The 14,970-nt window shown below is 50.1% G+C and overlaps 1 protein-coding gene across 1 annotated transcript in view; it reads left to right on the top strand.

The window, feature by feature from the left end:
- Positions 1-14,970, top strand: part of UNC13C (unc-13 homolog C) — a 134,452-nt gene that overhangs the window by 15,500 nt on the left and 103,982 nt on the right. The window contains exons 3-6 of the mRNA XM_067471209.1: positions 6,843-6,865; positions 7,545-7,606; positions 10,576-10,654; positions 11,082-11,087. Of these exons, the coding sequence (XP_067327310.1) occupies positions 6,843-6,865; positions 7,545-7,606; positions 10,576-10,654; positions 11,082-11,087 (170 nt within the window). The remainder of the gene's footprint in view (positions 1-6,842; positions 6,866-7,544; positions 7,607-10,575; positions 10,655-11,081; positions 11,088-14,970) is intronic.

Genomic DNA, 14,970 nt, shown 5'->3' with positions numbered 1-14,970 from the left:
CTTTCCTGAAGCTGTGTTTTAGGTTGCGGGGGGCCAATGCCTCATGGGCCTCGGGGCTCTCTCTCCGCCAGCTGGAGCCCCCCGCGGGGTCCTTGTCCGGGAAATGGCCAGAGGGTGGCATTTGCAGCTGTGTTTCAGGTTGTGGGGGGCCAATGCCTCGTCGACCTCGTGGCTCCCTCTCCTCCAGCCGGAGCTCCGGAGTCCTTGTCCGAAAAATGGCCAGAGGGTGGCATTTTCAGCAGAATCCGCACTGGCTGTTTCCCTCTGATTCTCAGGACAGAACCGGAGAGTAAACGACACCATTGCTGGGCTCCCTTCCTTCCTCTCTTCCCTCCTTCCTTTTCCTGCTCTCAGCGGAAATCCACGGGAATCTATGCGCCAGATGGACAATTGCGAAGGCTGGCTCCCAGGGTGGCTTTCAGCATTGCATTGTTTGTTCTGCTCCATTTGGAGCACACTCCTCCCTTGTCGAGAGACTTTGGGCAGAGGAGGCAAGGCAGACCAATGGGGCGGGGATACGTTGCGGTTCCGGGTGTATTTGGGGGTCCGCCACTCCGCAGGCACCCCTCGGACTTTTCAGATTCCGCTTCTTTCACAATCCGGAGCGCTACTCCCCCCCGGTTTTGATCCGGCCGTCCGATAATAGCCATATAATGACATTAAGGCATTAAAATCTGTTTTTATCCTGGGACCAATGTTCCAAGCTTTCGCGGAGTGGGGATTTGTAGCCTGAGTGCCTGAAAGGGGTGCAGTGGGTCTTCCCTCGTCTTCCTTTCCTTCTCTGGATCAGGCCAATGCTCTCGTCCCTGCAGCTGAGGCTCAAGCTGAACGGAAAGCTGAAAGAGGAAGGGAGAGAGGCTAGAGCAGGCATGGGCAAACTTGCACCGGGATTGTGGCGCCCTGGCTGAGTGTCAGCTGCATTAAGATCACTCTGACCAAAAGGTCATGAGTTCGAAGCCAGCCCGGGTTAGAGTGGGTTTCCAACCAATTGTGTGTAGCCTGTTGTCGACCTTTGCAACCCGAAAGACAGTTGCATTGTTAGAGACCCTAAATTGGGTCTTTTTAGGTCCACGTCGCGGGAGCACGGAAGGAAGGAGACAGTCCCAATGAAAGATCAAAAAACAAGGTTTTATTTTAGTTTCTTCATGAAGAAGATGGACAGTCGGGCAGCACACGCAGATGCTACCTTTCAAATGAACAGAAAATACTGTGTTTTCTGATGGTCTTTGGTCACACCTCTGACACCCTCTCACGACCCACTAGGGGTTTTTACCCCCAGGTTGAGAAACACTGCTCTACAGCAGGCATGGGCAAACTTCGGCCCTCCCTCCAGGTGTTTTGGACTTCAACTCCCACCATTCCTAACAGCCTCAGGCCCTTTCCTTTCCCCGCTCTGCCACTTAAGCTGAGTGCTGGGCCCATAACCAACATTTTCTAGGTCTACACTAGGCATGGGCAAATTTGATGCTCCGGGTGTTTTGGACTGAGTGTTGGGCCCATAACCAACGTTAGGCTGTGTTGCCTCTGCGGAGTGCAAGGAAGCTTCTTCAGCAAGCATGGGCAAACTTCGGCCTTCCTCCAGGTGTTTTTGGACTTGGACTTCAATTCCCACAATTCCTAACAGCCTCAAGCTCTTTCCTTCTCCCCCTCAAACGCTTATGTGGCTGTAGGGGAAAAGAAAGGGACCTGAGGCTGTTAGGAATCGTGGGAGTTGAAGTCCGAAACACCTGAAGGACCCAAATTTGCCCTTACCTGGGATAGAGAGAAAGGAAGGAAGATAGAGGTAAAGATAGAGGGAAGGAAGGAGCCCCTCTGGGCCAGGACTTTTTGAAATCGTTCCACCTGCCACCCTGAGACAGTTTTATGAATGTATATAAAACAGGTATAAAATTTGACATTTACTGATCGTAAACCAGCGTTCGCAAGGCTTTCTAAACAGGCCGGCTTTCCTTTTGGTGGAGTACAGCCGAAGCATTGTCTGCAGAGTCTGTTGTAAACACTGGGCGTTGTTGCTCAAAGAGTGGCCTTCGGAAAGCTTTCCTCGGCCAATTTTTTCCGGGCCCACCACGGAGCGATGGCGGTCTGGTCCAAGCCTCAAATGACCCCACAGAGGGGTCATTTGAGGCCCCCTTGACAACCCTGCCGGGGCTGGCTAAGGAGCGGTCCCATAGAATCTTAGAATCAAAGAGTTGGAAGAGACCTCGTGGGCCATCCAGTCCACCCCCATTCTGCCAAGAAGCAGGAATATTGCATTCAAATCACCCCTGACAGATGGCCATCCAGCCTCTGCTTCAAAGCTTCCAAAGAAAGAGCCTCCACCACACTCCGGAGCAGAGAGTTCCACTGCTGAACGGCTCTCACAGTCAGGAACTTATAGAATCATAGAATCACAGAGTTGGGAGAGACCTTGTGGACCATCCAGTCCAATCCCATTCTGCCAAGAAGCAGGAATATTGCTTTCAAATCACCCCTGACAGATGGCCATCCAGCCTCTGTTTAAAAGCCTCCAAAGAAGGAGCCTCCACCACACTCCGGGGCAGAGAGTTCCACTGCTGAACGGCTCTCACAGTCAGGAAGTTCTTCCTCATGTTCAGGTGGAATCTCCTCTCTTGTAGTTTGAAGCCATTGTTCCCTTGCGTCCTAGTCTCCAGGGAAGCAGAAAGGAAGCTTGCTCCCTCCTTCTAGTTCCAACAGACCTTGCTACCTCTGAGGATGCTTGCAATAGATGCAGGCGAAACGTCAGGAGAGAATGCCCCTAGAACATGGCCATATAGTAAAAAAAAGAAACCTACAACAACCCGGTCTTTTTGGGCTTTGTCTCCCCGGCCTCAGAGGCACGAGAGCAGCCAGGCGAGCGGTCGGAAAGCCTTTCCGTGAACAGAACAGCCTCCCTTTCCTCTCCGGGGGATTGGTTGCCGAGGAAATGTCAGCCCAGCCGTTGAGCCCCGGGAAATGGCGCAGCAGCAGCAGCATCTGCCTGGCATCTGAGTGGCACTGGGTGGAGGAGGCCAGTGGGGCACTTGACCCCATTGGCCGGGTCCGCCCCCTCCCCAGTCCCTTATATGTGATTTATACTAATTGTATTGTATTACTGTTTATTTGCTCCCATTGGAAGGGAGGGAGAGCTCAGGCTACAGCTCCCCCAGCCAGTGGCGCTGAGGTAGGATGAGGCTGAGCGGAAAGGTGCCTGTGATGCTGTGTGTGTATGGGTTCATTTGTCTGGGATCCCATATGATGATAATTGGCTGTTAGCAGCCTTTGCTCCCCCTTCTTTCCCTCTCTCTTTCTCTCTCTCTCTTTCCGTGTTGTGCCCCATTAGCTGGTCACGGGCAGCGTCACGCTAATTACGGAAGAGCCGCCTTGTGTGGGTGCTCTAATTTGGCAGCCTGTGCCCTCAATTAAGGCGTGTAATTTGTAGCTGAATGGTTCCCTTGCCTTGTACCGGAAGGAAGGAAGCAGTGTGGGTACTGCCGGAGGGGCACGTGCCTCCTTTCTCAATGGGGGCCCCTTGGGGATGCGAGACGAGGCCCTGAGCCGTGTGATGCATCCCTGCGCAATCCTCATTGAACCCTCTCGGCGAAACCCGCCACAGTGAGCGCTTTCCTTCACTTGGCCCGGAGGAGGGGGATCGTGGTGGCACGGCATCCCTTTGATTCGTGCCGACAGTCTTTCCCCAAAAGGAACACCCGCTCATTGTGAAGGGCATGGGGTTTCCAAGGAGCTGGAGGGAGACGCCGCTGGGCCCCTTGGCAAGGATCAGGGCGCAGAATGCAGGGCAGCGGGGTCCCTTTCCTTCCCTTCCTGACATGCCAATCAGATTTATTTATTGATCGTGTCAGGAGCGAACCAAAACAGTTGTATTGAAAAGGTCTTTGAGTGAAATTTGCAAATGCTAAGCAAGGGGCTTTCAATGAGAAATATACCCTTCCTCTGTAGAAAAAGAGCAACAGGGAAGAAAATGTTTTTAAGAAACAAGATGTGACATGCAGAGGTCGGAAGTTGTGTTGTGGTTAAGTTCAAAGGTTGTGGTTAAGCGCAGAGTCTGCAGGTACAAGAAGGTACAAACAAACAAACAAAACACAAAGTTTGCAGACTTGGTATTCTCTTAAGTCGGAAGTTGTGTTGTGGTTAAGTTCAAAGGTTGTGGTCAAGCGCAGAGTCTGCAGGTACAAGAAGGTTCAAACAAACAAACAAAACACAAAGTTTGCAGACTTAGTATTCTATTAAATGTCCTTTGACCAGTCTCTGGCCCCTTGGAGTGCCTCTGGTGTCGCTGCTAAAAGGTCCTCCATTGTGCATGTCGCAGGGCTCAGGTTGCACTGCAGCAGGTGGTCTGTAGTTTGCTCTTCTCCGCACTCGCATGTCGTGGATTCCACTTTGTGGCCCTATTTCTTGAGGTTGGCTCTGCATCTTGTGTTACCAGAGCGCAGTCTGGCAGAGACCTCCTGGGCCATCCAGTCCAACCCCCTGCCGAGAAGCAAGAATATTGCATTGAAAGCAAACAGACAAAACACAGAATTTGCAAGCTTGGTAGTTGATTAAATGTCCTTTGACAAGTAGCTGGCCACTTGGAGTGCCTCTGGTGTTACTATAAGAAGGTCCTCCATTGTGTATGTGGCAGGGCTCAGGGTGCATTGCAGCAGGTTGTCAGTGGTTGGCTCTTCTCCACACTCGCATGTCGTGGACTCCACTTTGTGGCCCCATTTCTTGAGGTTGGCTCTGCATCTTGTGGTGCCAGAGCGCAGTCTGTTCAGTGCCTTCCAATTAGCCCCGTCTTCTGTGTGCCCAGGGGGGAGTCCCTCATTTGTATCAGCCATTGGTTGAGGTTCTGGGTTTGAACCTGCCACTTTTGGACTCTTGCTTGCTGGGGTGTTCCAGCGAGTGTCTCTGTAGATCTTAGAAAATTATTTCTTGATTTAAGTTGTTGACGTGCTGGCTGATACCCAAACAAGGGATGGGCTGGAGATGTCTCTGCCTTGGTCCTTTCACTATTGGCTGCTACTTCCCGGCGGATGTCAGGTGGTGCAATACCGGCTAAGCAGTGTAATTTCTCCAGTGGTGTAGGGCACAGACACCCCGTGATAATGCGGCATGTCTCATTAAGAGCCACATCCACTGTTTGAGCGTGGTGAGATGTGTTCCACACTGGGCATGCGTACTCAGTAGCAGAGTAGCACAGCGCAAGGGCAGATGTCTTCACTGTGTCTGGTTGTGATCCCCAGGTTGTGTGAGTCAGCTTTCATATGATATTGTTTCTAGCACCCACTTTGTGCTTGATGTTCAGGCAGTGCTTCTTGTAGGTCGGACCACGGTCCAGAGTGACTCCCAGGTATGTGGGTGCGCTGCAATGCTCCAGTGGGATTCCTTCCTTCCCAGGTAATAATCCTCAGAGCTCAGGATTCTTGTCTGTTCTTGAAATGAAAAGCACATGTCTGTGTTTTAGATGGTTTAGAGATCAGTTAGTTTTCCCTGTAATAGGGAGTAAGGGCACCTAGAGCTTCGGAGAGCTTCTGTTCTACCATCTCAAAGCACCCTGCTTGAGCGGTAATGGCACGATCGTCAGCATAGATGAAACTCTCTGTCCCTTCTGGCAGTGGCTGGTCATTTGTGTAAATGTTGAACATGGATGGAGCAAGCACGCTCCCCTGAGGCAGGCCGTTCTTCTGTGTCCGCCATCTGCTTCTCTGGCCCTGGAACTCAACAAAGAAGCTCCTGTTTTGTAGCAGGTTTCCTATGAGGCGGGTGAGGTGGTTGTCCTTTGTGATCTATACATTTTTCTCAGGAGGAGGCAGCGGTGGTTCACAGTCTCATAGGCTGCTGACAGGTCTATGAAGACAGCTCCTGGGATCTGCTGCCTTTCAAAGCCATCTTCTATGTGCTGAGTCAGGTTCAGCACTTGCGATGTGCAGCTTTTGCCGTGCTGTGGGATCAGACAGGGGTCTATTTTTTCTGTAATTCTATGCAAAATTAGTCTCTCCAGAACTTTGTAAAGATGGCACAACAGGGAGATTTTGTCTGTAGCTTTTTGGGTCATTACGGCCTTTGCCTGTCATATGTAAAGGTAGGTAAGTCCAGTCATGTCTGACTCTGGGGTGTGGCGCTAAGCTGAAGAGCCGGCGTTGTCCATAGACACCTCCAAGGTCATGTGGCCGGCATGACTGCATGGAGCGCCGTTACCTTCCCGCCGGAGCGGTACCTATTGATCTACTCACATTTGCATGTTTTCGAAATGCTAGGTTTGCATAATATCATAGTATTATTAAAATAATAATAAATAACCCAATAATCCAGGTATTGCTGTCCTTCCTACCGTCCTGTTGAGAGATCTCTTGGCCCCTTTTTCCTGCCTTTTCCTACCCGTATTAGTCCCAGGAGACTTACCAGGGTAGGGAGGGAGATGGGGTGGACACCGGTCTTCCTGCTTGCCCTCTTGGCGCTGCTTCCTTCCGCCCCTTCTGCCCCAGAACTGAGTGATGCGCAACCTTTTGAGCTTGGGGTGTCAAAATTTTCCAAAAACCTGAGCATAGCTTGGGTGGAGTGTGACGTTGAGAAAAACAACAACAACATAATTTTGCAATATTTATAGTTTAAATACGAAAAATGTATAATCCATGCTGAGTGATGGAGTGAACAGGGCTCAAACGTGCAGATATTAAATTTGTAGAGCCTTGGAATTAGATTGGCTCTTATAAGGTGTATTTCTCTGCATCAAAAATAGCCATGCGTGTCAGTGCTGATACGCGTGTCATAGGTTCACCATCACGGAGCTAGGGTGTGCCCATGTCCCTGGCGACTCTCGGAACTAATGCTCTTTATTCCTCCTCTCCCCGATTCTCTTTCAGACAGCAGTTCTGTGGATGAAAAGGTTCTGACCTCACCTGTTTCCTTGGAAGGGGGGCAGGGTGGGGGTGTGGGGCGATGGCGGCGGTGGTGTCTTCTGTGGGCCTGTGTCTGTCACCCAGTTTGACCCGTTCATCCGGTTGTGAGACGCGCATGTTCCCTGCCCCTCTGGCTTTCCATGCTTCTGTGCCCTCAATGTCCCCCGTCCCATTGATATGCAGGACTCCCCTTCCCCCTCCACACTTCCGTGGTTGTCCTCTGGCATCCGTGGCCTTGCTCTCAGGGCTCTGTGTTTGACTCTCGGCGGGTCCCCAGTTTGGCAAACGATCCGGCCGCTCCCCCCGTCCCCCCGCTTGCACTCCAGGGTTTAAAGGGGAACCCCTCTCCTTCTGCCCGTCCTTCCGTCCTTCCTTCGTCCGCCCGCCCCGCTGTCCGCAGGGGCTACGGCCAGCCGGGAAGTCGGAAAGGGGCGCCCCTTTGAACGCTGAACGCGGCTCTTCCATTGTTGGTGTTGTTGATGTGGATGTGGTTGCTGTTTGCCCCCCTCCGGCCACCGAGGAGGCCCCGTTGTCGTCGTGGTTGTGGCTTTGGCGTGGAGCGGGCCCCGCTTAGCTTCTCCATCCAGGTGTGTCCTGTCCGGTGTCTCCTCCTCCTCGGCCCCTCCGCCCACTGACCCTGCTTCTCCTCTTCCTTCTCCGCTCAAGGCCCGCATCGTTTCTGGTGGACCCCTGGAAGCCTCCAAGCTCGCCATCCAGGCTTTTGCCGGGTGAGTAGAATCATCGTTTATATAAATAAAAATGTCATGTTCGTTTGTGGGATTAACAGAACTCAAAAACCGGAGGAATGGAGGGATTATCGTGTCAGGAGCGAACCAAAACAGTTGTATTGAAAGGGTCTTTGAGTGAAATTTGCAAATGCTAAGCAAGGGGCTTTGAATGAAATTAACAGCAAAAGAGAAATATACCCTTCCTCTGTAGAAAAAATGCAAAACGGAAGAAAATGTTTTTAAGAAACAAGATGTGACATGTAGAGGTTGGAAGTTGTGTTGTGGTTAAGTTCAAAGGTTGTAGTTAAGCGCAGAGTCTGCAGGTACAAGAAGGTACAAACAAACAAAACACAAAGTTTGCAGACTTGGCATTCTATTAAATGTCCTTTGACCACTTGGAGTTCCTCTGGTGTTGCTGCAAGAAGGTCCTCCATTGTGCATCATGTGGCAGGGCTCAGGGTGCATTGCAGCAGGTGGTCAGTGGTTTGCTCTTCTCCGCACTCGCATGTCGTGGAGTCCACTTTGTGGCCCCATTTCTTAAGATTGGCTCTGCATCTCGTGGGGCCAGAGCACAGTCTGTTCAGCGCCTTCCAAGTCGCCCAGTCTTCTGTGTGCCCGGGGGAGTCTCTCATTAGGTATCAGCCATTGATTGAGGTGCTGGGTTTGAGCCTGCCACTTTTGGACTCTCGCTTGCTGAGGTGTTCCAGCGAGTGTCTCTGTAGATCCTAGAAAACTATTTCTTGATTTAAGTCGTTGACGTGCTGGCTGATACCCAAACAGGGGATGTAGCAGCCTTGGCCCTTTCACTATTGGCTGCTACTTCCCGGCGGATGTCAGGTGGTGCAATACCAGCTAAGCAGTGTAATGTCTCCAGTGGTGTAGGGCGCAGGCACCCCGTGATAATGCGGCATGTCTCATTAAGAGCCACATCTACTGTTTGAGCGTGGTGAGATGTGTTCCACATTGGGCATGTGTACTCAGCAGCAGAGTAGCATAGCGCAAGGGCAGATGTCTTCACTGTGTCTGGTTGTGATCCCCAGGTTGTACCAGTCAGCTTTCGTATGGTATTGTTTCTAGCGCCCACTTTTTGCTTGATGTTCAGGCAGTGCTTCTTGTAGGTCAGAGCACGGTCCAGAGTGACTCCCAGGTATTTGGGTGCGCTGCAATGCTCCCGTGGGATTCCTTCCCAGGTAATAATCCTCAGAGCTCGGGATGCTTGTCTGTTCTTGAGATGAAAAGCACATGTCTGTGTTTTAGATGGATTAGGGATCAGTTGGTTTCCCCTGTAATAGGCAATAAGAGCACCTAGAGCTTCAGAGAGCTTCTGTTCAACCATTTCAAAGCTCCGTGCTTGAGCGGTGATGGCACGATCATCAGCATAGATGAATCTCTCTATCCCTTCTGGCAGTGGCTGGTCATTTGTGTAGATGTTGAACATGGATGGGGCAAGCACGCTCCCCTGAGGCAGGCCGTTCTTCTGTTTCCGCATCTGCTTCTCTGGCCCTGGAACTCAACAAAGAAGCTCCTGTTTTGTAGCAGGTTTCCTACGAGGCGGGTGAGGTGGTCGTCTTTTGTGATATTATACATTTTTCTCAGGAGGGGGCCGTGGTTCATGGTATCATAAGCCACTGACAGGTCTATGAAGACAGCTCCTGTGATCTGCTGCTTTCCAAAGCCATCTTCTATGTGTTGAGTCAGGTTCAGCTCTTGCGATGTGCAGCTTTTGCCTTTCCTGAGGCTAGCTTGTTGTGGGATCAGACATGGGTCTAATTTTTTTCCCATAATTCTATGCAAAATAAGTCTCTCCAGGACTTTGTAGAAGTGGCACAACAGGGAGATTGGTCTGTAGCTTTTTGGGTCATTACGGTCTTTTGAGGGCTTCGTTTGTGCGATCAACAGAACTCAAAAACCGGAGGAATGGAGGGATTGGGTGGTCAGTCCAGAAACAACAACCCAGAGATCTTGGAGAAGCCCTGAGGACAGAAAGGGGCCTTGGAGGAGTGGAGGGTTTGGGGCCCATCGGCCCTGACTTGGATCAGGCCAACAGGAACCTCTTTGTCAGCTGCATTGCCAAGTTGCGTGAATAATTCCAGCTTTAGCATGCTCATTAAAAATGCAATTGGGGCTTTGGAGATGCAGAGTATGAAGCAAACAGGGCTTCCCCTTTCCTCCTCAGCAAGAATCCGTGAGCTCTTTGTGTCCGGGCAGCCTTTCTGCTTGGGTATTTATTTATTTATCGTGTCATCAGCAACCATTGTATTACAATTCTAACAGAGCAAAACAAACACACAGATTAAAAAGAAAAAGGAAAAAAAACACAGAGATTTTGCAAATTTGGTATTTGGTTAAATGTCCTTTGACCAGTATCTGGTTAAGTTCAAAGGTTGTAGTTAAGCGCAGAGTCTGCAGGTACAAGAAGGTACAAACAAACAAACAAACGAAACACAACGTTTGCAGACTTGGCATTCTATTAAATGTCCTTTGACCACTTGGAGTGCCTCTGGTGTTGCTGCAAGAAGGTCCTCCCTTGTGCATCATGTGGCAGGGCTCAGGGTGCATTGCAGCAGGTGGTCAGTGGTTGGCTCTTCTCCCACACAGAACTCCCATTACCAACAGAAAATACTGTCTGTGATGGTCTTTGGCGACCCCTCTGACACCCCCTCGTGACCCCTTCAGGGGTCGCGACCCCCAGGTTGAGAACCACTGATGTACAGGAATCTGTAACCCATCAGCCTCCTCGTCATCCTGCAGAAAGTCAGGCTCAGAAGGCCCAAACAGTTCAGTTTCAGACTCAGACTCAGACTGAGCCACAACAGAAAGGTGCCCGTGCAGCTGCTAGGAATGGCTGTTTCAGGGCCTCCTCCACAGCAGAGGAGGAGCAAAGCTGATTTCACCAGAGAGGAGCAAAATGCTTTGGGTGCAACACCTTGGTTGCCATCCATCTCACCCTCCTTTCCTCTCACCTTCAGCCCAAACAGCGCTCTGTACGGGATCGACAGCATGCCGGACCTGCGGCGCAAGAAGTCCTTCCCCATTGTCCGGGACGTGGTGAGTGCCACGGGTTTCAGGATTTGGATTGGAGGGCTCCCAGGCTTTGATCTGAAGGGAGACCAAGCCCTGATCCTCCCTCTTCCCTTTGTTGTTTATGTTTTGATTTTATTGCTGTAATGTGTTGTCCAGACTTGACACCATGTAAGCTGCTCCGAGTCCCCATCAGGGAGATGGTGGCGGGGTATAAATATAGTTTATTATTATTATGTGCTTCAGCCCCTTCCCAAATGCAACCCTTTCCCAAATCTGGAGGGAATGGGTGCAGTGGCCTCGGCATGGATGACTTTGAGCGTAGGGAAGGGTCCGTGGGGCAGGGGGAGGTGGTCGGTAGATCCTTCCGATGTTGCAGTCGTTCTTTGGACTCCTGCCCACTAATGTTTCTTCCTCTCCTTCCTTTCTCTCCCTGCATCGCTGGATCTCCCAGGCCATGGTAAGTGCATCTCTGTTGCCCGGCGGATTTATTTATCTATCATGTCAGGGGCAACCATACCATTGTATTACTAAATTTGCAAACTTGGTAGTTCATTAAATGTCCTTTGACCAGTATCTGGCCACTTGGAGTGCCTCTGGTGTTGCTGCAAGAAGGTCCTCCATTGTGCATGTGGCAGGGCTCAGGTTGCGTTGGAGGAGGTGGTCTTCACTGTGTCTGGTTGTGATCCTCAGGTTGTGCCAGTCAGCTTTTGTATGGTATTGTTTCTAGCACCCACTTTTTGCTTGATGTTCAGGCAGTGCTTCTTGTAGGTCAGAGCACGGTCATGAGTGACTTCTCCCAGGTATTTGGGTGCGCTGCAATGCTCCCGTGGGATTCCTTCCCAGGTGATCCTCAGAGCTCAGGATGCTTGTCTGTTCTTGAGATGAAAAGCACATGTCTGTGTTTTAGATGGATTAGGTATCAGCTTGTTTTCCCTGTAATAGGCAGTAAGAGCACCTAGAGCTTTGGGGAGCTTCTGTTCAACCATCTCAAAGCTCCCTTTTGAGCGGTGATGGCACAATCATCAGCATAGATGAAGCTCTCTGTCCCTTCTGGCAGTGGCTGGTCATTTGTGTAGATGTTGAACATGGATGGAGCAAGCACGCTCCCCTGAGGCAGGCCGTTCTTCTGTTTCCGCCATCTGCTTCTCTGGCCCTGAACTCAACAAAGAAGCTCCTGTTTTGTAGCAGGTTTCCTATGAGGCGGGTGAGGTTGTTGTCCTGTGTGATATTATATATATGATTAGGGATCAGCTGTTTTTCCCTGTAATAGGCAGTTAGAGCACCTAGAGCTTCGGAGAGCTTCTGTTCAACCATCTCAAAGCTCCCTGCTTGAGCGGTGATGGCACGATCATCAGCATAGATGAAGCTCTCTGTCCCTTCTGGCAGTGACTGGTCATGTGTGTAGATGTGGAACATGGATGGAGCAAGCACGCTCCCCTGAGGCAGGCCGTTGTTCTCTTTCCGCCATCTGCTTCTCTGGCCCTGGAACTCAACCAAAAAGCTCCTGTTTTGTAGCAGGTTTCCTATGAGGCGGGTGAGGTGGTCATCCTTTGTGATATTATATATATATGATATATGTTTCGGGATCAGCTGGTTTTCCCTATAATAGGCCATAAGAACACCTAGAGCTTCGGAGAGCTTCTGTTCAGCCATCTCAAAGCTCCCTGCTTGAGCAGTGATGACACAATCATCAGCATAGATGAAGCTCTCTGTCCCTTCTGGTAGTGGCTGGTCATTTGTGTAGATGTTGAACATGGATGGAGGAAGCACGCTCCCCTGAGGCAGGCCGTTCTTCTGTTTCCGCCATCTGCTTCTCTGGCCCTGGAACTCAACAAAGAAGCTCCTGTTTTGTAGCAGGTTTCCTATGAGGCGGGTGAGGTGGTCGTCCTTTGTGAGATTATACGTTTTTCTCAGGAGGAGGCGGTGGTGGTTCACAGTCTCATAAGCCGCTGACAGATCTATGAAGACAGCCATCTTTTTCTCTGGCCCTGAAACTCAACAAAAAAGCTCCTGTTTTGTAGCAGGTTTCCTATGAGGCGGGTGAGGTGGTCGTCCTTTGTGATACTATACATTTTTCTCAGGAGGAGGCAATGGTGGTTCACAGTCTCATAAGCCACTGACAGGTCTATGAAGACAGCTCCTGTGATCTGCTGCCTTTCAAAGCCATCGTCTATGTGCTAAGTCAGGTTCAGCACTTGCGATGTGCAGCTTCTGCCTTTCCTGAAGGAATCAGACAGGGGTCTATTTTTTTCCGTAATTCTATGCAAAATAAGTCCAGAGCTTTGTAGAGGAGGCACAACAGTGAGATTGGTCTGTAGCTTTTTGGGTCATGGCAGTCTTTGCCTGGCTTCAAGATGGCGATGACTCTTGCTTTCCTCCAGATTTTGGGGATCTGACAGGATGCAGTGCAGTTTTAGATGGGTTTGGGATCAGCTGGTTTTCCCTGTAATAGGCGGTAAGAGCACCTAGAACTTCAGAGAGCTTCTGTTCAACCATCTCAAAGCTCCCTGCTTGAGCGGTAATGGCATGATGATGTCGTATGTTGTGTGTCGTATGTATGCCTGGCGGATGATGTTGTATGTTGTTGTTTATGTTTCGGAAGGCGAATTCGATGCCTCCTTTTCCTCGCACAACGAGGGGGACTTCAAGGCCAGAGGGAGTTGCCAGGGATGCCCGCAGGCAGTCCGCATCCAAGTGGGCAAATGGGTTGATGGTGGGCACCATTGCCCAAAGGGAGGTCGCCAGTGCTGGGAACGTACGAGTGGATAGACACACAGGCAGAGGGACGCGGGACCCTTCTCACCCTAATAGGGATCCCTGCCCCGCCTTGCTGAGGAATCCCCCCGCCCGCTCGCAATGTGGATCCCTCTCTGAAGGGCTTCCCTGAAGTGTGTTAAGGAAGATGCATTTGCCGGGTGGAACAAGGGTTCCTTTATTCATTCATTAGAATTAAAAATGCATGAGCCGCTCTCGCCTCTTTTCCTAGCTGTGCGGAGGCAGACGTGGTGGATCCGGGTTATTTGAGGTTTTTAGGGACTTTTTTTGGAGGCATGTTCCAATGGCAAGCATGAACATTAGGAAGAACTTCCTGACTGTGAGAGCCGTTCAGCAGTGGAACTCTCTGCCCCGGAGTGTGGTGGAGGCTCCTTCTTTGGAAGCTTTGAAACAGAGGCTGGATGGGTATCTGTCAGGGGTGATTTGAATGCAATATTCCTGCTTCTTGGCAGAATGGGGCTGGACTGGATGATGGCCCAGGAGGTCTCTTCCAACTCTAGGATTCTAGGATTTTAAGAACTTCCTGACTGTGAGAGCCGTTCAGCAGTGGAACTCTCTGCCCCGGAGGGAGTGTGGTGGAGGCTCCTTCTTTGGAAGCTTTTAAGCAGAGGCTGGATGGCCATTTGTCAGGGGTGTTTTGAATGCAATATTCCTGCTTCTTGGCAGAATGGGGTTGGACTGGATGATGGCCCAGGAGGTCTCTTCCAACTCTGATTCTATTATTCTATGATTCTAGTGACCCTTTGCTCTGCAAAGAGCACCCATCATCCCCAGTGGGGTGTTGGAGTTCAACCCCACACTGCCCAAGTCTCAAGTCCTCAGTGAGGAACAGTTTGGTTAGCTTAGTATAGACCAGGGGTCTTCAAACTATGGCCCGCGGGCCGGATACGGCCCTCCAAGGTCATTTACCCGGCCCTCGCTCAGGGTCAACCTAAGTTTGAAATGACTTGAAAGCACATAACAACAATAACAACAATGATAGAATCACAGAATCATAGAATCCTAGAGTTGGAAGAGACCTCCTGGGCCATCCAGTCCAACCCCATTCTGCCAAGAAGCAGGAATATTGCATTCAAAGCACCCCGACAGATGGTCATCCAGCCTCTGCTTAATAATAATAATAATAATAATAGTAATAATAGTAATAATAATAATAATAATAATAATAATAATAATAGAATCCTAGAGTTGGAAGAGACCTCCTGGGCCATCCAGTCCAACCCCATTCTGCCAAGAAGCAGGAATATTGCATTCAAAGCACCCCGACAGATGGTCATCCAGCCTCTGCTTAATAATAATAATAATAATAATAGTAATAATAGTAATAATAATAATAATAATAATAATAATAATAATAATAGAATCCTAGAGTTGGAAGAGACCTCCTGGGCCATCCAGTCCAACCCCATTCTGCCAAGAAGCAGGAATATTGCATTCAAAGCACCCCGACAGATGGTCATCCAGCCTCTGCTTAATAATAATAATAATAATAATAGTAATAATAGTAATAATAATAATAATAATAATAATAGAATCCTAGAGTTGGAAGAGACCTCCTGGGCCAT

This window comes from Anolis sagrei, chromosome 9, assembly GCF_037176765.1.
Source record: "Anolis sagrei isolate rAnoSag1 chromosome 9, rAnoSag1.mat, whole genome shotgun sequence".
Classification (NCBI taxonomy): domain Eukaryota; kingdom Metazoa; phylum Chordata; class Lepidosauria; order Squamata; family Dactyloidae; genus Anolis; species Anolis sagrei.
This window is presented reverse-complemented; position numbering and strand designations above follow the sequence as displayed.